Here is a 27,314-nt window from a genome sequence, read left to right as displayed (position 1 = left end):
AAACGACATAAGCAAAATCAAGTAATAACTTTGAATTGATAACCCAAATGCATAGATGGTTATTATTATTAGACAACAGGACTAAGCTTAGATTATTTTCCCTCTTGAAGCCCTCTTTCCCACTCCGACTATCTACAGACACAGTTCCAGGAATAGTCTCACGGAATCAAGGTGTTCAGAGGGATTCGTGTTTCATTAATGTATTACTTTTTTTTTCTGAAATATTATTGTAGCACAATTGTTTTAACTATCTAATATTTTTTCAATAATAAAATTTTTCATAACAGTTGAGCAATTTTGTGCATTCATACACATGTTTACAAAGTGACAAGTTATGTTCAACGCTGTCCAATGCAATAATAAATAAATAGCAACAGTCTGGCTGCATACTGTAGACAGGAATTCCCCCCCCCCCCCCGACCTCGTGCTCTTTATTAGTAGAGGAAGAGAAGGAAAAGGATAAGAAAGGGTTACTAATGAGAGAGAGAGAGAGAGAGAGAGAGAGAGAGAGAGAGAGAGAGAGAGAGAGAGAGAGAGAGAGAGAGAGAGAGAGAGGAGAACTTGACACCAGACCAAAGAAAGCCTGTTGCTGTTTTGCTGGATAACCGGGGGACGTCAGTGGCAGGATACTATCTTTCTATCCTGCCTGTCTCGGAACCCCAAACCGAGAGGTAGTCCTGAATCGGAAGACACCTAAGAGGAAGGATCCTCAACGGAGTCGATTTCTTAGGGCTTGACCCGACCCAGGACTCTCGGAAAATCCGAGTCTCTTTACTTTAGGTTATCCAGGACGATACAGACATCACTGCCATTACTTCTCGGAAAATATTCTCTATTTAAGAAGACTCAAACATTTTATGTAAAGTTTATAGATTTGTTGATAAATTCATAATTTTTTTTTATAAAGTTTGATAATTAAGAATTTAGTTGCCTTTCATAATAATCATCATTATAGCTATTTATGAATTTTGAATATTCTTCTAGCAAATAGATCAGTATTTTGATGGCCATTGGTAGGCAACCATTGATACTATTGCGAAAGTTATTGGGTACTGTCAGATCCCTCTCTGGATAAAGCACATTTTCCCTTTACTTGATTTTCGAGTCAACACAATATGAATCTCTTTATTAACTTTTAAAGGACAAAACTGGATAACACTATTCCTATTTAAATATGATTTAAAAAAAAATAGTTTACTTAAAAAATCTTTGATTAAAATTTTGTTTTAATGTACTGTACAAAAGAGAAAAATCAAATAAATAGATTCGAAGAGTAGACTCGAGAGGCCGACCCTGTTATACAATGGGAATAATGAGGTTGAAAGATGCAGACAGTTACTTGAATTGCTAAACTCTTCTAGAGTCGATGCTTTGCAATGAGAGTATAGCTGTTAGGAACCTTGTTTTCAATTATGGCTCAGCAATAGCTTATTAGGAAGCAGCGGGTTCTCTGGTGTGTTGCAAGAAGTCTTAAACGATTAAAACATATTATTTACAAGAACAATATCAAGTCGACCTTTCAGGGGTCGGAAGTTTAGTCTGAACACTGTGTCACTGAGATGTGCTTTAAAGATAAAAGACTTTTCACCCTCAAATTCAATACTCCGTATTTATTAGGCCTATAAACATTTCCATTCCTTAACCTGAATATCCAGCCTAGAATTTTCATCGAACAGTCACAAATAGTTTCCAAGATTTCACTATAACTATTGTTTGTTCGTAATTATGACTGTCTAAGGTCCAAACAATATCAGTAGACCATGTTTGATAAAATTCTTTGGAAACTTCAATTTTATAGCATGTGATGTATGAAGTAGGAGATGATGAATGGAGAAGTATTGATTTAAAAGCTCAAGATAGAGACGGCTGGCGAAATGTAACCCAGGCCGTTAGGGTCAATAGGCCTAGGAAAAGATGATGACCATATATATAATGAATTTTAATTCAAACTCTTTAAAATATTAAAACTGGTCAGTTTAATTCATGAAAAGTAACTCATCAATATAGTTTCTCTTAATTATTTTTTTCTCTTGGAATCTGAAGTTGCCTAAATTGCTGGGAAATTGCTTAATCGTTTGAACACTGAAATAGATCATATTTGCTGCTACTGAAGAAACACAAGAGGAATACTGCACAAAAGCAACGATGTGCCGGTAATGTCAGGTAGGCCTACAATGCAAGGCTCTATAGCTGCAGAAGCTGTGATGTCATATAGGCGTACTATGCAACGCTTAAAACATGTAAATGCAGAAGCTATAATGTCAGATATGCCTACAATGCAACGCTTAAAACATGTAGATGCAGAGCTGTAATGTAATATAGGCCTACAATTCAACGTTGAAAACATGTAGATGCAGAAGCTATAATGTCAGATATGCCTACAATGCAACGTTTAAAACATATTGATGTATTGTAGAAGCCATGACTCCGTTTTCTCTCTTTCCTCGGATGTTCTAATGGTATTTCTTTTAAAAATTAGTATGCCTTCACCTAAATGAAAACTTACTATGCAGCAAATGTAAATTAAGATAATCTGCCTTTAGGAGATATGATTATTATGACAGACTAAAAGAAAAATGGCATCTCATCCGTCTGGGACTTTGACACCACGAAGGAAACGCTATCTCTTCATAGTGATTTTCTTTTTTCAGGTTTTTTTTTCGTAACTCATTGATAAAGCCAAGGTCTTAGTAAGGTCTACAGATCTTGGTTAAGTAAAAATTTTGTTTGATACTGGAGGATCATCGGTGCCATGATGGTTGAGGAGGCTCTAGAGGTGGTGCTTTTGCTTTTCTATCCTCACTTAATATGCAACATATTCAAAATTCATAAATAGCTATAATGATGATTATTATGAAAGGCAACTAAATTCTTAATTATCAAACTTTATAAAAAAATTATGAATTTATCAAGAAATTTGTAAACTTTACATAAAACGTTTGAGTCTTCTTAAATGGAGAATATTTTCCGGGAAGTACTGGCAGTGATGTCTGTATCGTCCTGGATAATCTAAAGTAAAGACACTCGGGTTTTCCAAGAGTCCTGGGTCGGGTCAAGCCCTAAGAAATTGACTCCGTTGAGGATCCTTCCCTAAGAAATTGACTCCGTTGAGGATCCTTCCTCTTAGATGTCTTCCGATTCAGGACTACCTCTCAGTTTGGGGTTCCGAGACAGGCAGGATAGAAAGATAGTATCCTGCCACTGACGTCCCCCGGTTATCCAGCAAAGCAGCAACAGGCTTTCTTTGGTCTGGTGTTGAACTCTCTCTCTCTCTCTCTCTCTCTCTCTCTCTCTCTCTCTCTCTCTCTCTCTCTCTCTCTCTCTCTCTCTCTCTCATTAGTAACCCTTTCTTATCCGATTCCTTTTCCTTCTTCTCTTCCTCTACTAATAAAGGGCACGAGGTGGGGGGGGGGGGGGAATTCCCGTCTACAGTATGCAGCCAGACTGTTGCTATTTATTTATTATTGCATTGGACAGCGTTGAACATAACTTGTCACTTAGTAATAAATCTTATATTTCACTTTGTAAACATGTGTATGAATGCACAAAGTTGCTCAACTGTTATGAAAAATTTTACTATTGAAAAAATATTAGATAGTTAAAACAATTGTGCTACAATAATATTTCAGAAAAAAAAAGTAATACATTAATGAAACACGAATCCCTCTGAACACCTTAATTCTGTGAGACTATTCCTGGAACTGTGTCTGTAGATAGTCGGAGTGGGAAAGAGGGCTTCAAGAGGGAAAATAATCTAAGCTTAGTCCTGTTGTCTAATAATGATAACCATCTAGGCTATGCATTTAGGTTATCAATTCAAAGTTATTACTTGATTTTGCTTATGTCGTTTTGTGTATGAAGCAAAAGGTAGTTAGGGTCGTGGTTCGAAACTTGCAATAAATTATTTCAAGCCAAAGCTTAGATAACAGTCAACGCTGCCTAGCCTATATAGGTCTAATCTCTTGAGGAGTTTATTAAGGGAGAAGTAATAATGATAAATGAATAAGTGAATAAGCGAAGTGGTGGGTTATCTTCGGTACCAGAAATACAATTAAATCTACCTATATTATCCAACTTTAATTTACGAAGGGAAAGCTATAATCGGGTCAGACATATTCCCCCACACCTATAATGGGCAGATTCTACAATAGCAACATATCTCGAATAACAACAACAACAACAACAATAATAATAATAACAATAATAATAATAATAATATGGCTCTGTCGTCTTGTCTTTAACACATAATAGGGTATGGCTATATGTCTGGTAGCAACAATAAATATTTGCATCAAATCTTGTCATTTATGAAAGGTGTCTATCTGGGCATAAAGTTACGATTTGTGAAATTTCTCCACAGTCTCTTCTTCATTTTAATTCTAGGCCTATAGGCTTCATAAGAATTATAAAATCAGAAGTGTCAACTTCAAGTCCCATATAACAATAAGGCAAGGAGGGGCAAACAGCATTTAAACCTTCACAAGTTGGGTCTAACTAAATCCTCAGTAAATCTCAAAAGACGAAAATGTCTAAAGATATTAAAGAACCAGGTAATAAATAATTTCATTTTTCAAATGACACCATTATTTTCTATGTATAATATACTTAGGCAAACTATATATATATATATATATATATATATATATATATATATATATATATATATATATATATGTAGGTAGTAGGTTGGCCAGGGCACCAGCCGCCCGTTGAGATACTACCGCTAGAGAGTTATGGAGTACTTTGACTGGCCAGACAGTACTATATTGGATCCTTCTCTCTGGTTACGGTTTACTTTCCCTTTGCCCACACAGACACCGAATAGTCTGGCCTATTCTTTACAGATTCCCCCCTGACTTCATACACATGACAACACTGAGATTACCAAACAATTCTTCTTCATCCAAGGGGTTAAATACTGCAATGTAATTGTTCATTGGCTACTTTCCTCTTGGTAGGGGTAGAAGAGACTCTTTAGCTATGGTAAGCAGCTCTTCTAGGAGAAGGACATTCCAAAATCAAACCATTGTTCTCTAGTCTTGGGTAGTGTCATAGCCTCTGTACCATGGTCTTCCACTGTCTTGGGTTAGAATTCTCTTGCTTGAGGGTACACTCGGGCACACTGTTCTATCTAGTTTCTCTTCCTCTTGTTGTGTTAAAGTTTTTATAGCTTATATAGGAAATGGGTAAGTACATATTTCTAAATTCGGATTCTACGCAGTAAAAAAAAAAAAATGTATGATTTGACATCAAGAGCATTCAGATAAGGCAAGTCTTTGCCATCTTATTGCGAAATGCAATATTTCTGTAAATTCAATAGCATCCTTTTTATTAAAAAGAGCAATCCCCGACGAGTCTGTGTGCTAATTTTGGTGTCTGGTTCCGGAAATGGAAGATTCTCCGGAAAATTTTCTGATATCTTCTCCACTATCAGTAGAAGCATCAAATAATGATTACCAAAGTAGTTGAAAAAAAAGAAAAGAGGATAAGTAAAAATTATCATTAATTAAACATAACTGAAATCTGTTGGTGAAAATTGATACCAAATACTTTGAAAAGATAAGTAATTGACAACAACTGCAATAATAATAATAATAATAATAATAATAATAATAATAATAATAATAATAATAATAATAATAATAATAATAATAATAATAATAATAATAATAGCTATAAATTCAACTGAATGATAAAGCAAGCAAAGAAGTAGAAATTATGATAAGCAAAACTTGAAGTACTCTTAAACTGTGCATGAATATCGCTCAAAAGAAGAAAAAATCGAAAAGATATTTGTGCTTTGGCCGGCTATGGCCAATCCTCAGCCTATACATTACATTCCTCCCAAGAGCTTGACTCTGACATGTTTAGTTTATTAAATTAATCCCCCAAAATACATCATTTCACCATGCCCGCAAAGTCCTTTGCCATTACTATCAATATTACTAACAATGGGATTTGATTTCTGTGTACTGCTTGGCACAACCGGGTTCAAGTCCCATTGATTTCGATCGTGGCGTTAGATAATTAAATTTCAGGATATCAAAAATTATTTCTAGGGTGGGTGTAAGTAGTGTGGAATGACCCTCAAAGATCCTAGCATTTGGCATAATGGTCTAAATGACACAGACAACTGCTAACAATGTGAGCCTGTGCAAATCAAATTAGGCTTCCAATGGAATAGTTTAATGAACAATCTTTTTTTCAGAGAGTCAAGCTTTATAACAGAAGACTAGCAGTGCCCATTTAATCCAATTTTGAAAAAGGGAAAAATCATACATCTTAGCATTTTTTTTTTAACGAGTCTTTGGAAAAAAAAAAAAAGATCCAGAGGGAGGTTTTTTTATGGTATGCTACAAAATTCTCCATCCACTGTCATGAAATACTTCTTGTTGCCAATTATTTCTGGACTGATCCACCATCCCATCTAATTCACTCTGGCTACAAGTAGAAAGGCGAGAGAAAAACAACAGGGCAGAAGAGAAGGAAAGAACAGAACCTCTGTAATATATATCTACGTGGAAAAAAAACCAGATCAATAACATACTCGTAAAAGTTAACAATTACTACAGCAGAGTTAGGTAGTTCAATATTCGACTGGTCTCGCACTCCCAGACACCTGTCGTCCAGAAAGGGGTGAAATGGAAATCTCTCTCAAACACCCGGACATCCATCAATTTATATGAGTGACTGTACCTCCCGTTAGTACTATAGCGTGAGGTCTACTGCTGAATTATTCGTCCCTCATTGATAAAACACATTTCATACATTTGTTTAAGCAATATACACTTAATTTAAACATATCTTAGAAATGACTTAAATAGATAATTGGATTTCTAATTACATTAGAAAAGAGGAATAAAGGTAAAGATAAACATGTTATCATATATTTCCATACATTTATTCTAGCGATACACTCTTCGTACATCGAACATGTTATCATATATTTCCATACATTTATTCTAGCGATACACTCTTCGTACATCAAACAGATTATCATATATTTCAATACATTTATTCTAGCGATACACACTTCGTACATCTTCTAAGAATGACACAAATAGATCATTGGAATGACTCTTCTATAAAACTCCTTCAGCAACATTTTTAGTACCCTCAATCGATGATATCTCTTTTAGGCCGAGGGAAAAACTGATTTAGGAGCTCCATTTGCTTCCTTTTATATGGGGAGGTCACGTTTTGGATGGATTTGGGCAGTTCACAGGTTCGATTGTTAGGTGCAGTAGACCTCACCTTCCACCTGGGAAGGCGACATAAATTACATATGGCGGTAGACCTCACACTATAGTAGCACCTATATATATATATATATATATATATATATATATATATATATATATATATATATATATATATATATATATATATATATATATATATTCTTCCCAAGTAGTTTTCCGTAACGTTCACATTTTATTGTCAAGGACCCTCCACACCCCGCATTTCACCCTTCATTTGTATCCAAAGACCTAATTCGTGACTTGGCTAAGGGATGGCAGGATTGCCGACAATTAGGAAATTTATCAACTGGTGGACGTGTAACCTAAGTTACCGACGCTTTTACCGGAAATATGTCTTAAGTACGAAAAAGAGTAATTGAACTCTCTCTCTCTCTCTCTCTCTCTCTCTCTCTCTCTCTCTCTCTCTCTCTCTCTCTCTCTCTCTCTCATAATTTAGAAAGGTAATATCTATACTAAATAGGGCAATTCAATAATTGGACATGAAGTTCGACAGTGCTGTTGAAAAAGAACCATTTTGGATCTCCTTTTTCTTGGAAATAGTCTCTGGAATAATATAGATAATATTTATGTTGTTGATTATCTTGCTATAATTAAAGGTCGTCATGAACTAATCTGTATGGTAAGACTGGATTAATTAAATCCAAACTACCGAATACCTAGTTTGAGCTGTACAGGTATTAAGTGTTTATGTATGAGCCGTTACACAGGTATGTATCCAAAGTTACTAAAACGTGTAACAGATCACGGCCTTTATTTCGCAGTTCGCACTTGTCAACTGCTTATTTCAGACTACAATTGACTATTTTGACGTAATGGCCAACTGCTAATGTTTGTGAGTAATCTTAAATATATTTTATTTCATGCCAAGATAATTTCAGGCTAATCATTGAAGGCAAAATTGACCTGTCATCTAGACATGCTGTAACTAAAGTGAATGGTAAATAATTACTATAGCACAATATTCGGTATTATTTTACTGTATTAAAGGGAAATCCATATATTTTAAATTGTAGATTCTTGTATTTTAAAATTCCAGAAGTTATGACTGTAAAGCCACATTTGAAAATACGAAGCCTTTGTATATCTGCGGCGAGTTTCTCCCGTGTGGATTAAAAATGGACATCAACTAACCTAAACTTCCCCCCCTTCCTAACCTAACCTACAACCCGTGTCCGTACCTACTTACCTAACGGGGGGCCACCCCCCTTACACTGCTGTATTTTAAGCTAGCCGAAATCAAACATACAGGTGGCTGCTATCATACATACAACCCAAAAAGAGAAACAAACACAGGAGCACCACCTAACCTTAAAGCCGTATCCTTACCTACTTAAATACTGTGGGTCTACGCATCCTCTGCAACCCCCTCAAGACTGATGTATCCTTAGTTTACCCTATGACTTGGTCTCAACTCCTGAAACATGGTTTTTCAATATTAATCTTACCCGATAATCATGTAGCTGTCAACTCCGTTGCCCGACAGAATTCTACGGAAGGGATACGCCAGCGATCGCTATACAAGAGGGGGGTGTACTCACAAGCGCCACCTGTGGCCAGGTACTGCAGTACTTCTTGTTGACACCACCTCAATTTTTCCTCTGTCGTGCTTCCGGCAAGACGTTCATGGATACGCTTATAATTTTGGAGTCTTGTTCACGGTTTTTGGTGAAGTATTGCTCTAAGATTTCAGCTTTCGCTATTCAGGAAGTTTTATTATTAGCTTAGCTAGCTTTTGGAATTAATTTGATTAATTATGGTGACGAAGAGAGTATGAACTCTCTTTCACCTTTAAATGGCCGACCCTTCCCTTAGACGGAAGTGTTGGTGTCTAAGAGAGTATAGACTCTCTTTCTTAATTTTGCTTAACAAAAGTTATAGATTTATTTTATATCTCTCCGCCTTTTATAGGCCTCTTCGGTTAACTTCCTTTTATTATAAACTTATTAAAATTAATTTTTATATTTGTTTATATTCGACCTTTCCTAATAGTAGGCGGTCTTTTCTTGGTACCGAAGTTAATTAACATTGAGCCCGTCATTTCGGTTTTACCTGTTAACATATTATGCTATTTTAATGTTTTTGAAAGAATTTCTTTGATAGTCTCGTACTGTTTTCAAAGTTGAACTAACGTTTTGTTTTGTCTCTGCAGTTGTTGACGTTCAGAACGTTCAACTTGCGCTCTATCGTTACGATAGAGAGAGAATTTTCACGGTGTCACGTTGCAGTAAGAGTAACCGTTTCTAGCGTTTTGTTCATTCTTTCTTAGCTTAATGGTTTTAATTCTAATAAAGGAACTTTTTATTTGGGAAATATTTCAGTTTTTTTCCTTTAACAATAATATGTTTTAACGATATATATGATTGGGCTCTTCTCTCAGGTTCTAAGTCAAGAGAGAGAGAGAGAGAGAGATAGAGACGGAGGGAGAGAGAGCTGGATAAACGTTTCGTTCAAGCGAGTAACGTTGTTATCGTTTTTGCTCTTCTCCCTAGTCTCTTTAAGGGAAGAAGGTAAACGTTTTTAGAGTTTTTTCTTGTTCTCAAGCTTTATGCGGTGAGAGATTTTAAACGTAGTTTATTTGATCTAGTGTTTAGTCTCTTTCCAGCCACTGAATTATTTATCTTTCATTAGATTTTTCTGTTACATTGTAATTCTGTTTTCGCAATTACTAACTTTTAAGGAAGGATAGAATTGCGTGTTTCAGGTACAAACCACTTAAAGTTTCGAGTTCAGTGAAATAAGTGCAAACAGAAAATCAAAAGTGATAAGTGATTAGCGCAAAGTGTGTCAGTGTTGTGCGTGAGGGTACTTCTGTGCATGCCAGTCGTCCTCCCAGTCCGGGACCTCTTGCAAGCTCCCAAGCCCAGGGGAGAAGCAATGTCGAAGGGCAAAAGGGTTTGGCAGGCCTTGATCGGCGCACAGAAGTATCCTCGGTGGTTGCGGGCGTGTCTTACAGAGACCGTCACTCCCACCCGCAGACGATTGAGCCCTTATTTTGCTCGTCTGCAGAAGAAATTTCGGGGAGAAAACGCTGGACTCAGGTCTCAAGACCTCTTAAACGTAAAGTCCAGTCCTCTAGAGTTCAACAACCCGGATGCAGTCATTGGGTTAGCTCTGACTCTCCGCAGTCATCAGGTGACTGCACACCTCCTAAGAGAGGTAAGGCGATGCCTCAACAGACCTCATCTTCTGTTAAGGCTTTGCCTCAACAGACCTTATCGTCTGTTGATCCCAAGATGACTTTGCTGCAGTCCATGCAGTCGCAGCTTGTGGTCTTAATGCGTGAGTTTCAGGCTGAGAAGGTTACACCTCCTCCTGCGAGCGCTCCGCCTCACCGCAGTCCAGTCTGCCAGGCGTACGAAGTTGAGGTTCCTCAAGCTACCTTACCGCGTTCGGAGTTGCCAGTTACCAGCGTTGTGCAGCAACCTCAACCTTCTTTAAGGCAACCTCAACAATGGGAGCAGGAGTCTTATGCCTTGAGGCAAGATTTTCTTGCAGTTAGACCATCTTCGAGGCAACAACCTCTTGAGGTACGACAACCTCTACCATCCTTGAGGCAGCCACCTCAGCTCTCGCAGCTGCTACCTCAACTTTCCTCAAGGCGAGAGCCTCAACTCTTGAGGCTAGCTCCTCAGGAACCTCAACTCGTGAGACAGGAACTGCGTTCTGCGCAGCCGCTACCTCAACTCTCGCAGCTCACACCTCAAGAACCTCAACTCGTGAGTCAAGAGCCTCTCTCTGCGCAGCCACCTCAACCCTTGAGGCAAGCGCAACTCTTGAGGCAGGAACCTCATGCTATGAGTCAGCCACCTCAACGCATGCATCTGCCACTTTCTCCTCAACTTGAGCCTCTTCCCATTCAACTTTGAAATAACAAATGACAATAATAACACCTCATTACTTTCATAACTTGCATTTGTAATCATATACATGTATGCCTACACAAACATTATGATAATGGAGGTTATTCGTATTACTTAATAAAAAAATATATATGTATTCCTTGCAATATATTTTTAACAAAATCGCAAATATGGCAAAAATATCTTCAAAACAAAAATGAATCATGAGTTATGAATGTCATGTAAATATTATGTTGATATTAAAACCCCATGCTAGCATGCATGAAGTAATGCAGTGTTGCCAACAGGGCGAGTTTCCCTTTCCTGAGGTGAAGTAGATTATAGTACGTATATTTAGTGCAGCTTAATTCTACGATTATCATGCCGGCTATCAATTCATCAACAAAACAGTCTAAATCAATTCCCTCGGCACGTGCACTTTCAATGGACAGTAATGCGATATTACTCAATCTAGCACTGGTCATGGAATTTCTGAGAAATGTTACACGCCATGCAACATGCTCTGCTTACCTTACAGCATGCTCTACATACAGCATGCTCTGCATACAGCATGCTCTGCATACAGCATGCTCTGCATACCTTACCGCATGCTTCTCAGTCACACATCTTTGGTTGTTGCCAACTCACTAGACTGTCAAGCAGTTTCATAACGTTGCCTTCTAGTCTGCTGCTTTTGCACCAGTGAAACCCTCACTGAGAGAACTTAGCTTTTTCTCGGATATGGTCCCTGTAGATGAGAAAGTGCTTTTCTCCCTCCTTCTGATATTCCCTTGAGGACTCTGTCATTTGGAGAGGAGCCTTTAGCTGCGTAGCCTCCTATGGACTTTTATTTAAGCATAACATGCTTCCAGGGAAGGTAAGGGTTCCACTTCAGTCGCTAACCCCGTCTGTTACCACACCTGCTCCCATAGACCTTGAGCTGTGTTGCAAGACATGCAGTCCAAGCTTAGTCCTTGTTAGAGGATTTTTTGTTTACGGAGTCAGTGTGTCTCTGGGAAGACGTTCAACAACCAGCAGAAGTGACTTGTTGTGACGCAGTGCGGCAACCTCAGCAACCCGATAAGGAGTTGTCTGTACGACCCAGACAGTCTAGACAGCTTCGGGTTGTCACTGTACTTCCTCGCTTCCCCATGGTTGACAGTTCACAGACTGTGCAGCAGTACCATGATCTTGTGTCCGGCTCCGTCAGACGACTGGCTTTTAAGAGCTCCCACAAGTTGTCGCTGTCTGGAGATTCTCAGATGGACTATGGATCTGACCAAGGAACTGGGCCTCCTGGTCAATTTTGAGGAGTCTCAGCTCGTCCCATCCCAGACCATTGTCTACCTGGGTATGGATCTTCAGAGTCGAGCTTTTCGGGCTTTTCCGTCGGCCCCAAGGATCTTCCAAGCCCTAGAATGCATCCAGAGCATGCTGAGAAGGAACCGATGCTCAGTCAGGTAGTGGATGAGTCTAACAGGGACACTTTCATCGCTGGCCCTGTTCATCGTGTTAGGGAGACTCCACCTCCCCCCCCTTCAGTATCATCTAGCTGCTCACTGGATAAAGGACATGACGCTAGAGACGGTCTCAGTTCCTGTTTCCGAAGAGAGGAGGTCTTCTCTCGCGTGGTGTAAGAACAGCTTTCTTCTCAAGGAAGTCTACCTTTGGCTGTTCAGAAACCCGACCGCCGTCTCCTCTCGGACGCATCAGACACGGGCTGGGGTGCGACTTTGAACGGACAGGAATGCTCGGGAACATGGAATCAGGAGCAAAGGACACTTCACATCAATTGCAAGGAGTTGTTGGCGGTTCTTCTGGCCTTGATAAACTTCAAGTCCCTCCAGCTTAACAAGGTGGTGGAGGTGGACTCTGACAACACCACAGCCCTGGCTTACATCTTCAAGCAGGGAGGGACTCTTTCGTGGAAGTTGTTCTAGATCGCAAGGGACCTCCTCATCTGGTCAAAAGATCGAAAGCTCACGCTGGTAACGAGGTTCATTCAGGGCGGTATGAATTTCATGGCAGATCGCCTCAGCCGGAAGGGTCAGGTCATCCCCACAGAGTGGACCCTTCACAAGAATGTTTGCAGCAGACTTTGGGCCCTGTGGGGTCAGCCAACCATAGATCTGTTCGCTACCTCGATAACCTAGAGACTCCTGTTGTATTGTTCTCCGATTCCAGACCCAGCAGCAGTTCACGTGGATGCTTTTCTGCTGGATTGGTCCCATCTCGACCTGTATGCATTCCCGCCGTTCAAGATTGTCAACAGGGTACTTCAGAAGTTCTCCTCTCGCAAAGGGACACGGCTGACGTTGGTTGGCTCCGCTCTGGCCCGCGAGAGAATGGTTCATAGAGGTACTGCAATGGCTGGTCGACATTCCCAGGACTCTTCCTCTAGGAGTGAACCTTCTACGTCAACCTCACGTAAAGAAGGTACACCCAAACCTCCACGCTCTTCGTCTGACTGCCTTCAAACTTTCGAAAGACACTCAAGAGCTAGGGGCTTTTCGAAGGAGGCAGCCAGAGCGATTGCCAGAGCAAGGAGAACATCCACTCTCAGAATCTATCAGTCTCAAGGGGAAGTCTTCCGTAGCTGGTACAAGACCAATGCAGTTTCCTCAACCAGTACCACTGTAACCCAGATTGCTGACTTCCTGTTACATCTAAGGAAAGTAAGATCCCTTTCAGCTCCTACGATCAAGGGTTACAGAAGTATGTTGGCAGCGGTTTTCCGCCACAGAGGCTTGGATCTTTCCACCAACAAAGATCTACAGGACCTCCCTAGGTCTTTTGAGACCTCAAAGGAACGTCGGTTGTCCACTCCAGGCTGGAATCTAGACGTGGTCCTAAGGTTCCTTATGTCATCAAGATTTGAACCTCTCCAATCAGCCTCTTTTTAGGACCTCACATTAAAAACTCTTTTCCTCGTGTGCTTGACAACAGCTAAAAGAGTAAGTGAGATCCACGCCTTCAGCAGGATCTTTGTTTTCACATCTGAAACGGCTACATGTTCCTTGCAGCTCGGTTTTTGCTAAACGAGCTTCCTTCACGTCCTTGGCCTAAGTCGTTCGAGATCCCAAGCCTGTCCAACTTGGTGGGGAATGAACTGGAGAGAGTACTTTGCCCAGTTAGAGCTCTTAGGTACTATCTAAAAAGGTCTTAACCTTTACGAGGACAATCAGAAGCCTTATGGTGTGCTATCAAGAAACCTTCTTTTCCAAGGTCTAAGAACTCAGTTTCTTACTATTCAGGCTTCTGATTAGGGAAGCACATTCTCATCTGAAGGAAGAAGACCTTGCTTTGCTGAAGGTAAGGACACATGAAGTGGGAGCTGTGGCTACTTCAGTGGCCTTCAAACAGAACCGTTCTCTGCAGAGTGTTATAGATGCAACCTATTGGAGAAGCAAGTCAGTGTTCGCATCATTCTATCTCAAAGATGTCCAGTCTCTTTACGAGTACTGCTACACCCTGGGACCATTCGTAGCAACGAATGCAGTAGTAGGCGGGGGCTCAGCCACTACATTCCCATAATCCCATAACCTTTTAACCTTTCTCTTGAATACTTTTTATGGGTTGTACGGTCGGCTAAGAAGCCTTCCACATCCTTGTTGATTTGGCGGGTGGTCAATTCTTTCTTGAGAAGCGCCGAGGTTAAAGGTTGTGATGAGGTCCTTTAGTATGGGTTGCAGCCCTTGATACTTCAGCACCTTAGAGTTGTTCAGCCTCCTAAGAGGAACGCTGCGCTCAGTAAGGAAGACGAACTTATTTAAGGCAGAGTAATGGCTCAAGTCGACTTCCTTACCAGGTACTTATAATTTCATTGTTATTTTGAATAACTGATAATATGAAATACGGGATACTTAGCTTCTTGATATACATGTACACTGGTTTTCACCCACCTCCCTGGGTGTGAATCAGCTACATGATTATCGGGTAAGATTAATATTGAAAAATGTTATTTTCATTAGTAAAATAAATTTTTGAATATACTTACCCGATAATCATGATTTAATTGACCCACCCTTCCTCCCCATAGAACCAGTGGACCGAGGAAAAATTGAGGTGGTGTCAACAAGAAGTACTGCAGTACCTGGCCACAGGTGGCGCTTGTGAGTACACCCCCCTCTTGTATAGCGATCGCTGGCGTATCCCTTCCGTAGAATTCTGTCGGGCAACGGAGTTGACAGCTACATGATTATCGGGTAAGTATATTCAAAAATTTATTTTACTAATGAAAATAACATTTTTCAGATGTATCTCCTACCTTAAACTGTTCATAAAACTTGAAAAACATACATTTCCGGTGTGACGGTCTGAACAATCCCCTGGTCCCAGAATTGTCCTTGATAATCTGCGCATGCGCGAACATTACCGTTTACCAGTGCATACAAGTTTGATGTTTTATTTTCCTGTAATGTTAGCGTGTGCAGCTCAACATTACCGCTTGCCAGTACATACGAGCTTGATGTTTTATTTTCATGCAAGCGAAGGGAGCTAATGGCGGAAAAGAACCATTATACAATGTCAAGGAGAATTCTGAGACCGGGGGATCGTTCAGACCGTCACACCGGCAAGTGACGACATCAAACCTGTTCAAAATACAATACTTGTAAATACACCTGTAATGGTTTTTATTTCCTCCAAAAGCAAAATGACCACTTATTTTGGATGGTGTTAATACAGATATCATTCTGGAAGACCAATTCAAGAAAAACTGTTTCAAATGTGTTACAGTTCAGCTAGGAGCTAGTATTAAAAAGGGGGGATTTGTATAGAAACTATGGAGATAAGAGATTGGCACAAAATGAGTTACATAAAAGATATAAGTTATGATTGGAGATGAAAAATGGGTATCTGAGCTAATGGTAGCAGAATTTGGAATCAAAGTTTGAACTTGAGAACTACCTGTTGGTAATTTTATGAATTATTCTGAGTGTTTTCTTTCGAGACCAAAACAAAAGAAGTAAAAAGAGTATTTTTACAAAAGAATGTATCCTAGTTAATCTTAACTGCAGAATTATGTGATGACATTCAAACTAGTGTTTTAGCAGGGTTATATTCAATTCTGTTGGTAAAAATCAATTTATGAGCATTGTGCTAAGGTAAACTAAAACTGGGAAATATGGCAGTTTATGAATATTGTGTTATAGTAATTTTAAATATAAAACTTACCCGCTGGTTATATAAAAGAGCTGAAGTCCCTGACGCCAGGGCAGAAAATTCAAATCTCGCGCTATCGAAGATACGCCAGGTGTACCAACCGCACCCTAGCGGTAGAACAGGTGGAACTACACACCAACTTCAGTTCTTCTCTCTGCCGTCATAGCTGACTGACATACAGAAGTTCGCTCTCGTGTTTTTACTCTCTTGGGAAGTTGTTTGGTGATGTACAACGTTCTTTTTTGAGTTTAAGCTATCGTTGATTAATTTTCCTTGGTTCTTATCTTGAAATCTTTTTGTTTGAGATTTTCTTTATTGTTTTTTCCCTTACTTTTTGCTTGTCGGTCTCTCACGTTAACTTTAAAATGGCCGACTCCTCCCCTGCTCAGCGTAGGTGTGTTAGTGAGGGTTGTCGTACACGACTTCCTAATGGATCTATTGATCCTCATTCTATTTGTGTAAAATGTAGGGGTAAATTTTGTTCATTAGATGATAGGTGTAATGAGTGTCTTTCCTTAACTAATGATGATTTTGGTACTTACGATCGTTATGTTAGGAGATTAGAGAGAGATAGACTTAGGCGTAGTTCTTCCCGATCTGTGGATAGAACCTTACCTAATTTACCTATTCCTAATCCTGTTCCTTCCCCTGTGGTGGTAGATCAGGAACCTACTATGAAGGACATGTTTACTGCTATTTTGTCTCTTGGTGAGAAAGTTGAGTCCTTAGCAGCCGATAGAAATACTATCTTTTCAGAGTTAAAGGTATTGAAAAACCGTGATTCTATCGGAACTGTGGAAAGTGTTTCAGTGTCTGATGTGGTACCGAAGAATCGTGACTCTCTCGGTGTTGTGACAAGTGTTGATAATGTGGTTAGTGTTGCGGAAGGTGCGTCGACTCGAGTGTCTGATGTGGTACCGAAGAATCGTGACTCTCTCGGTGTTGTGACAAGTGTTGATAATGTGTTTAGTGTTGCGGAGGGTGCGTCGGCACGATCTTGTCGTTCACCTAGCCTTAGACCTCTTTCGAGCTCTCGAACCCATGGGAGAAGTAATGTCGAACGGCTTAAGGGAACGAGAAGCATCATCAATCGTGCAGACGTCCCCTCGAACGTTCCTGTTGCCGTAGCTCAGGTCGTTCACCCTCATCGTAGGAAAGGTGAGGTTCATACGTTATCCCCGTCTTCCGATGAAGGGTCGGGGAGTGAGATCTGGCGGCGAGCGTCGAGACCGCTTAAACGCTCCCATGTTGATTTGGACGCGGCGCGTCAAAACACACAGCGTCGGGAATCGCCTGTGCGGCCAGGATGTAGTTCGTGGGGTTCACCGGAACGTTTCCGTTCTCCCAGCGCTTGCACTCCGGCCAAACGTTCAGATCACCGTGTTCGTGCGGATATGATTCCTTCCGATTCGGACCTTGTAACTATTCATGCACCTCCTCTTCCATCGGATTGGCTTTCTTCCCCTGAAATGCGTGGTGACATTAGTGCGAATCTTCCTTCTAGGAGTTCTGTTGATCCGAAATGGACTGCGCTTTTGTCTATGAAGGAACAACTCTCTTCGTTGATGGATTCTTATCAACCAAGTGTTGGCGTTGTGTCTGGGCGTTCGATGTCAGACCAGTTATCGCACAAACGTTCGATGGTATATGGCCTTGACGAGTTATCACTTAGACGGTCTCCCATTCACAGTGTTCAACGCCAGGTTGATTTTGATGAGTCGCGTCAGAGAGTTTTGGTTGACCAGTTGGCGTTTTCTGGTCGCGGGGAAGAGCGTCGGCGTCGACAAGTGGACGAGACGCGGCAACAATTTGAAGTAGTGGATCGCCCGCGGCAACAACTTTTGGACGCGGCGCGTCTAAACATTGGTTTACAGCGGCGACATCCTGACTCCTTTGATCGCTCGCAGCAACAGTCCTCGGACTTTACGCAACCTCGCGGCGATCTTCAACAGTTACCTTCTGATTTCAAGCGTTCTTCTGTTCAACAACAGTTGAATTCTAAGCGGTCTAAGCAGTTGTTGGTTGAGGATGATCGTCTACATGTCCGTGTTTCGCATCAATCTACTTCTACTTCTCCCCACCAAATTGACTCAGATGTTGGCCTTGACAGGCAGTCCCATCCAGACGTTGTTCCTTCGGTTCAGGCTGTAGCTGTTGCTGCACTGCCAGAAGACGAACCAGAGGAAAAGTCGGATGAGGATAATCCTATTGAGGAAGTCTCTGAGAATGAGGAGGAGAAGCATTATCAGCATGCTGTGGTCCTTCGCAAGTTTATGCTTATTTTGACTGGAATTTTCCCGGATTCTTTTACCCCTGTGGCCCCTCGTTCCCCGCCTTCTGAATTCATCTTAGGTAAAGCTACTAAGGTTCCAGTTTACACCAAGATGGTTCTTTCTCGATCTTCTAAGCGGGCCTTGAAGTTAATGGGTTCTTGGTTGGACTCCAAGAAAGCTTTTGGCAAGACGGCCTTTGCCTTTCCTCCCGCTAGGTTAGCCTCTAAATCTAGTGTGTGGTATGAGACTGGTGAAGTGTTGGGCTTGAGTTTTCCTTCGTCTGCCCAAGGGGATTTTTCAAGTTTGGTAGATGCTTCTCGTCGTCTTGCCTTAAGGAAGACGAAGATTTGGTGGTCCATTCCAGAGTTCGACCATTTGCTTAAAGGTCTTTTCAGGGCCTTCGAAGTTTTTAATTTTTTGGACTGGGCTTTGGGGGCTTTGAGTAAGAGGGTCTCTGATATGACGGAAACGGACACTAGTGGTTTGGTTCATTTGATGTCCTGCTTGGACAAAGGTGTGAGAGATGGCTCCAACGAACTTGCTGCCTTGTTTACAGCTGGAATTCTCAAGTAAAGGGCCACGATGTGCTCCTTCCTCTCCGCAGGAGTGTCTCCCTATCAGAAGACAGGCCTTCTTTTCGCACCTTTGTCTAATTCTTTATTTCCTCAGGAATTAGTGGGCGAGGTGGCTACTGCTCTCACTCAGAAGGCCACACATGACTTAGTTACTCATTCGACTAGGAAAGTTTTGCCTCCGTCTTTCTCCTCTCGAAAACCTAAGGAATCTTCTTCTGGGTTTCGTCCTCAGTCCTTTCGTGGGAAGCCCTCTGGGAGAGGCTCTTTTAAACCAGAAGGAAGGAAACCTAGAGGCAGAGGGGGCAAGTCCGGCCGAGGTAAAGTCTGACTGCCCTCTCCTTCAGACAGCAGTGGGGGCCAGGTTGACTCACTTTTGGGAGGCTTGGGAGAGGAATGGAGTGGACCCCTGGTCCGTCCAGGTGTTAAAGGAAGGCTACAAGATCCCCTTCCTGACCAATCCTCCTTTAGTCACAGATCCAGTGGATCTTTCGCCCAAATACAGAGAGGGTCCCAAGAAACAAGCCATGCTTCTACAGATGTCTCTTTTATTAGAGAAACGAGCAATAGAGGAAGTGCAAGATGTTACGTCTCCGGGGTTTTACAACCGCCTTTTTCTAGTACCCAAGAGTTCCGGGGGGTGGAGACCGGTTCTGGACGTAAGTGTGCTCAATGGTTACGTCCAAAACTCGACGTTCACCATGGAGACTCAGAAAACAGTTCTGGCAGCTGTGAGGAAGGACGATTGGATGGTCTCTTTAGATCTTCAGGATGCCTATTTCCACCTTCCGATTCATCCCAGCTGCAGACGTTATCTGAGGTTCATGGACGGAAACAAGGTCTTCCAGTTCAGGGCTCTTTGTTTCGGACTTTGCACGGCTCCTCTATTGTTCACCAAGATCATGCTGAACGTGGCAAGCATGCTGCATTCGAGGGGAATCAGGGCCTCTCTGTATCTGGACGATTGGCTGATAAGAGCCTCCTCAGCCGATTGTTGTTTGAAGGACCTCAAGATGACTTTGGATCTCTCCAAAGAACTGGGTCTCCTGGTGAGCTCGAAAAAATCACAACTCATTCCATCCCAGGAGATTCTTTATTTGGGGATGGAGATTCACAGTCGGAGTTTTCGGGCTTTTCCGTCGTCGGTGAGAATCCAAGCAGCCCTCCTAAAAGTACAAACGTTCCTGAAGAGAGATCTTTGCTCCGTCAGAGATTGGATGAGCCTTCTGGGGACTCTCTCGTCGTTAGAGAAGTTCGTGACCCTGGGGAAGTTGTTCTTGCGTCCTCTTCAGTTTCATCTCAACCGCCATTGGAAGAAAGGGGACAGCCTCGACAGGGATTGCATTCCCATCTCGACTTCCATCAAGTCTCATCTTCAATGGTGGAACAACGAGCCCAGACTGAAAGAAGGCTTGTCTTTACTTCAGAGGAACCCAAACCTCGTGTTGTGTTGCGACGCCTCCAACTCGGGGTGGGGAGCCACTCTAGAGAAGCAGGAACTTTCGGGGACTTGGACGGTAGAGCAAACCTCTCTCCACATCAATCAAAAAGAGCTTTTAGCTATTCATCTGGCTCTCATCGGCTTCGAAAAGCAGATCAGGGGCAAGGTAGTCCAAGTCAATTCGGACAGCACGACAGCTCTGGCCTATATTGCGAAACAAGGCGGGACCCACTCTTGGCCTCTGTTCGAGATTGCAAGACTGCTCCTCATCTGGGCGGAGGAAAGGAAGGTGACTCTTTTGACGCGGTTCATCCAGGGAGTCAACAATGTGAGCGCAGACAGACTCAGCAGGAAAGGTCAGGTTCTCTCCACAGAATGGATTCTGCACCCGGACATCTGCAAGAGTCTGTGGCGGTTATGGGGTCGACCTCTCGTGGATCTTTTTGCCACCGCGAAGACCAAACGACTAGAGTGTTATTGCTCTCCGGTTCCAGATCCCGAAGCTTTTCACATAGACGCTTTTCTGATGAACTGGTCACACATGGAGGTTTATGCCTTTCCTCCGTTCAAGATCCTTTACAAAGTGATTCAGAAGTTCGTTTCACACGAGGAGACCAGAATGACACTGATAGCTCCGTTCTGGCCGTCAAGGAGCTGGTTTCCAGAGGTACTGGAATGGATGGTGGATGTCCCGAGAAGCCTTCCCATGAGACCCGATCTTCTCAGACAACCTCACTTGGCCCGAAATCATCAAAACCTCCGAGCTCTACGTCTGACTGCCTTCAGACTATCGAAAAACTCGCTAGAGCTAGAGGATTTTCGAAGAAGGCAGCCAAGGCAATTGCAAGGGCAAGAAGGTCTTCAACCATCAAGGTGTATCAGTCCAAGTGGGAGTTGTTCAGGGAATGGTGTAGAACTAACGCGATTTCCTCTTCCAGTACATCGCTTTCCCAAATAGCAGATTTTTTCTTGGACCTTAAAACTAAGCATAACTTCTCGTCATCAACTATTAAAGGTTACAGGAGTATGTTGGCGACGGTTTTTCGACACAGGAACCTAGACCTTTCTGATAATAAGGATCTACGAGATTTACTTAGGTCTTTTGATACGACCAAGATGATTCAAACGGCTCCCATCGCCTGGAATTTGGATGTTGTCCTTAAATTTCTCATGAGTGACAGATTTGAGCCTTTACACTCGGCTTCATTTAAGGACTTAACCTTGAAAACCCTTTTTCTAGTTACCCTCGCCACTGCGAAAAGAGTTAGTGAAGTTCACGCTTTAAGCAAGAACATTGGTTTTCGGAATGGGAAAGCCATTTGTTCTTTGCAACTGGGGTTTCTGGCCAAGAACGAAAATCCTTCTCGACCATGGCCCAAATCCTTCGAGATTTCTAACCTTTCGGATTTGGCTGGCGATGAATTGGAAAGGGTTCTCTGTCCAGTTAGAGCTCTACGTTGTTATGTGGACAGAACTAAGAATCTGAGAGGTAACTCAGACGCTCTGTGGTGTGCAGTTCGGAAACCCTCGATGCCCATGTCCAAGAATGCCTTGTCTTTTTTCGTTAGATTGTTGATTCGAGAAGCTCATGCTCAGTGTGATGAGTCGGATCAGAGGCTCCTCAAAGTCAAGACACATGAAGTCAGAGCGGTAGCGACTTCAGTGGCCTTTAAACAGAACCGTTCTCTGCAAAGTCTGATGGATACAACATTTTGGAGAAGTAAGTCTGTTTTTGCATCCCATTATTTGAAGAATGTTCAGACTCGCTATGAGGACCTTTTTACGTTGGGTCCTTTTATAGCTGCTAATGCGATAGTAGGTGAATGATCTACCACTACGTTCCCTTTTTTCCTAATACCCCTTTTCTATCTCTTGGAACTCGTTTTTTATGGTTGTTTGTGGAGATTGGGCGTCAGTCTTCCGCAATCTTTGATTTGGCTAGGTGGTCATTTTGTTCCTTGAGTGCACCCGGAACAAGGGTATTGGTTGAGGTCCTGTCATGTTATAGGTGTTTGTACCGTTTGACAGCTCCTAGAGATTTTCAGCCCGAGTGGATTACTGGATCTCTTAAGGATAGCGGACGAAATGAGGCAGAGTATCATTGCTGTCAGCTTCCTTATCAGGTGAGAACTGCTTAAGTTTATTGTATGTAACCCTTAAGTGAATTTTCTGTATGTAGCTGTCTCTGACCCGCCACCAAGGGGTGTCAATCAGCTCTTTTATATAACCAGCGGGTAAGTTTTATATTTAAAAATGATATTTTCATAATAAAATAAATTTTTGAATATACTTACCCGCTGGTTATATAAATTTAACACCCTCCCTCCTCCCCTCTAGAGACTACCTATGGTATGGCTATGAGGCATGGAAGAACTGGAGTTGGTGTGTAGTTCCACCTGTTCTACCGCTAGGGTGCGGTTGGTACACCTGGCGTATCTTCGATAGCGCGAGATTTGAATTTTCTGCCCTGGCGTCAGGGACTTCAGCTCTTTTATATAACCAGCGGGTAAGTATATTCAAAAATTTATTTTATTATGAAAATATCATACTAAAACCGGGAATTTTTTTCCATATTAGAAAATAAACAGACTGACATTTAATGGTAAGGCAACTATACTAGGTCACTGAAACAATCCATAATTAAACACTATGATACTTATTAAAGCTTATTATATACAATTATGCTAATAACTATTTACAGGGATGCTTCCTAATTTAATCAAGTATAATGACAGATTGGGTGTGGGCAGATATGTAACTTTCCAGTCCTCAGCAATATTTTTTGGAGATGGTGTTGCTAGCTCCATGCTATCAGACTTTGCCCTAATTGTGACTTACTATAGTCCATTTCTTTTATCGAGGCAGATGTGCACCGACTCGCAGCGGTGCCCTTTTAGCTCGGAAAAGTTTCCTGATTGCTGATTGATTAGAATTATCTCGTCCAACCAATCAGCAATCAGGAAACTTTTCCGAGCTAAAAGGGCACCGCTGCGAGTCGGTGCAAATCTGCATCGCTAAAAGAAATTGACCATATAGTCAACTAGTGTTGCTGCCTAGACCACACTCGGTGTGGGTAAATGCAATGTTGCTATTTTATCTGCATAGAATTTCTGCAAGCACTTTATGATTTTAAGTGATTCTTAGTAGGAGAGGGCCATTTGATTCAAAATTTGATATACTGTACTGTATATTTAAAATATTATTTAAGTATTAAAAAAAATTATATTTGATTTATTATCAAAGCTCGATCACCAAAATTTAAAGCTATGTCATTAAGTGCGGTTTTCTTTACAAAGAAATGTGGTCTTACTCAGCATGACCACCGAGAGATGCCAGATATTACTATTTTGACCACATTTTGAGATGAAGAGCCACAAAACGGCATAACTGTAATCAACAAACAATCTGGTACAGACCCTAATTTATTGCATAGCTTAAGAGGCACAGTTGAGTTCTTCGGAAACAGATTTAAATTGTTTGCGTGTTGTGATCATCACAAGACTCACTGGTGAGACAAACCTAGAAATGTTTTTATAGAATACAGTGCTCATAATTTATTTAAGATGATATATCCTTGAGTATTTGGAATGATATCGGAGTCTAGTTTATCATTGGTAGTAATCTATCATTAGGCCTATTTCAGAACCATAATACTGTAGTCAGACAATTTTTTCTTAAATGCAGTATAACTGAAACCAGTGTAATGCTTGACATTACTGTAACTAATGTGGATGAGGTCAAAGCATTAGATACTAGATATGGAAATTTTGAATATTTTACATAGATTATATATGTGTCAGTTTTCCAGAGAATAAAATACTATATAGCATGTCTATTTATACTTTCCTATGATTGTAGGTTGGTAATTGACTGAGTAATATATTTATTTGGTTTCTTTTTCAGTTTTATGAAGGAACCATACTATACTGCACTCATTGATTGTTAATACCAGTATTAGTCATCTTCCGTTTTTAAACCAAAAGAAACCAGAATGAATTGCTCCAAGAAGTTTTTATTCCATCACCATAGACATATATTGAGGGTGAGTAACTTCTTTAAACTGATTTTAGTAACTAAATTGCACTCTTATGATATAATCTTATTTCATTCTAATACTTCTTTTCCACTGTCATCCATATATTAAGGGCTTGGTTGCCTGATGCTCCCACTCCAATGCCTTCTATCAAAGGGATCCTCTTCCACTAAACCTCTTCTCTTAACCCTTTTACCCCCAGGCTATTTGGAAATTTCCAACCCTTAACCCCCAGGGGTTATTTTTTTTCAGGCACATTTTGCAGTATATATTTTTTTTAAATTGCTCCAACAGCCTTAATTTCCGTCATAGAGAGGTCAGGTTGGTCTCATTCTCTTGGAAAAGGCCTGAAGTTTCTCAAAAAATTATCAAAAATATGCAAAAAAAATAGCAGTTTTTTGCAAGAACGTACCGGTACGTCCATGGGGGTAAAGGGATGAGTTTTGTGAAACGTACCAGTACTGTACGTCCTTTGGGGGTAAAAGGGTTAATATCATCCCTCACCTTATCTTGCCAGCTATTTCTCTACCTCCCTCCAATTTTCCACCCTTAACAGGTTCCTCCCAAGCCCATCTCACTCCCTCCCCAATATCCATCCTCAATACGTGGCTACACCATCTCAGTTATGACACTCCTATCACCTCTGTAATCTTTACTATGCCTGGCATTCTTTGTATTTCATCCTTTTTCAATCTTTCAAGCAGTGGTTTGTTCCATCATTAAAATAAACCTTTTCACTTGTTACAGTATAGGCAATAGACTTTCGGCAAAGCTGGAAGACTAACCATAAGACTTTTAGCGAGGTATAACTACCCACCGCTAGTTTGCGGGGAGATAGGGGTTAGTACCGGCTGTCCCACTCACACACACCTGTGTCCTATCATCACTTTTGCTTTTGGCTTGGAGGAGTGAGGATGTTCCGTTCTTTCTCCCCCGTTAACAAACTGGCCTTATAATTATTCTTGTTCTGGAGTTGTCCTGCATGCAGTCGCTCTCTGCTTGTAGGACTCTATTGGTATTGAGTGGCGGGAGTGATCATCCTCCCGGAGGGGTAGATTGGCAGGCGGCAAAAAGGTCTAAGGTATTCTTCTCCTTCAGGGTTTTCCTCGAAGGCAAAGAAACCCCGACTTTCTTTGCTGTTGGCGATCCCTCCTTTTTTTTACTCTTCCCTCTTACTTTCCTCTGGAGGATGGTTGAATAAGAGTGATAGAGGCTCTAGAGGTAATGCATCGATAAAGCGTACAACCCCTGGACAACCTAGAGGTACGGATATACTGTAGTCGCTTTCCTTAGGAAGCGGTGGCGTCCATCACCAGGAGAGTCTCCAATTTTCGCTTGTGGCAACACCTGCCTTCCTTGGGGCTTTCATGTCTCCCCACTAAGGAATGGTTTGTCGAGAGTCTAGGGTTAAGGATTAACCTTGGTTATCCTTTCCGAGAATCTGGAGGTAATGCACCAACAGTTTCTCATGCCCTTAGCAGCAGCCTTCGTTCCTCTTAATGTATGAGTTCCGTCTCCTGAATATAGATCTTTTATTGCTGAATCCCTTAATAGAGATCTAGCTAAAATTAGTGTATGGTGCATATTATGGGGCATGAAGTTGAATCCTTACAAAACTCAAAGTATGATTGTAAGTAGGTCAAGGACAGTGGCTCCTCAACATCCAGATCTTGCCATTGATAATGTTTCTTTATCTCTGTATGACTCTTGAAATTTTACGTGTGATTCTCGACAGCAAATTTACTTTTGAAAAGTGCATTGGGTTTGTGTCTTCTTCAATTGCACAAAATATTGGTTTGAAGATAATTTCTTTTAAAATTATCAGTGATCAGTCTATTCTGAAGAAGTGGTTTAATTCTTTCATTCTATCTTGTTTTGAGTATTGTTTTCCTGTCTGCTCTTCAGCTGCTGATTCTCATCTTAATTTGTTTAACAGGAACTTATGGTCTATTAGATTAATTATTCCTGATCTAGATATTAATCACTGGCACCCTTGTTAAATTAGTTCGTAATGCATGTTGTATAAGATTTTTCATAATTTTGATCATCCTCTACATTCAGATCTTCTGGACAGTTCCATCCTGTTTGTAATACTAGACATGCAGTTAATCAAATTAGTCATGCCTTCTCCATCATGAAGCTCAGTACTACGCAGTATTCTAGAAGTTTTATTCCAGCTGTGATCAAGTTGTGAAATGATCTTCCTATTCGGGTAGTTGAATCGGTAAAGCTTCAAAAGTTCAAACTTGCAGCAAATGTTTTTATGTTGAACAGGCTGAGGGAGGTCTTTTTATAGTTTATATATGATATATCTTTTGATTTTGTTACTGTTTTTAAATTATTTTATTTCAATTGTTCATTATTTCTTATACCTTTTATTTATTTCTTTAATGTCTTTCCTCACTGGGGTATTTTTCCTTGTTGGAGCCCTTAGGCTTATAGCCCCCTGCTTTTCTAACTATGGGTGTACTTAGCTAGTAATAATAATAATAATAATAATAATAATGCTGGAGGACGAAGGTGATCCAGAAACTGCTTGATCGGAAGCAGTTTCAACTGGTGCTCCTCGGAGTGGTGTCTGGTAAATTGCTCGAAAACAAAATCCTTGAGATCAATTGCTCCAAAAATCATTCCTCAAACTATCAATTCCTTGAAAGGCAGATTGCTTGAAAAAAATTACTTCGATCATTTTGTTTTCGAGGAATTGAACTGGAAGAAGAGACAGATTGCA

At 41.0% G+C, this 27,314-nt stretch overlaps 1 protein-coding gene across 1 annotated transcript in view; it reads left to right on the top strand.

Moving 5' to 3' along the window:
* Positions 1-7,964: 7,964 nt before the first annotated feature.
* Positions 7,965-27,314, top strand: part of LOC137657115 (ribosome assembly protein METTL17, mitochondrial) — a 93,837-nt gene continuing 74,487 nt past the window's right edge. Inside the window, exons 1-2 of the mRNA XM_068391476.1 lie at positions 7,965-8,094; positions 24,454-24,592. Coding sequence (XP_068247577.1) covers positions 24,542-24,592 — 51 coding nt within the window. The 5' untranslated portion in view covers positions 7,965-8,094; positions 24,454-24,541. The remainder of the gene's footprint in view (positions 8,095-24,453; positions 24,593-27,314) is intronic.

The sequence above is a fragment of the Palaemon carinicauda genome, chromosome 18 (assembly GCF_036898095.1).
Source record: "Palaemon carinicauda isolate YSFRI2023 chromosome 18, ASM3689809v2, whole genome shotgun sequence".
In the NCBI taxonomy this organism is placed as follows: Eukaryota; Metazoa; Arthropoda; class Malacostraca; order Decapoda; family Palaemonidae; genus Palaemon; species Palaemon carinicauda.
Note: the sequence above shows the minus strand (reverse complement) of the source record. Positions and strands in the feature narration are given on the sequence as shown.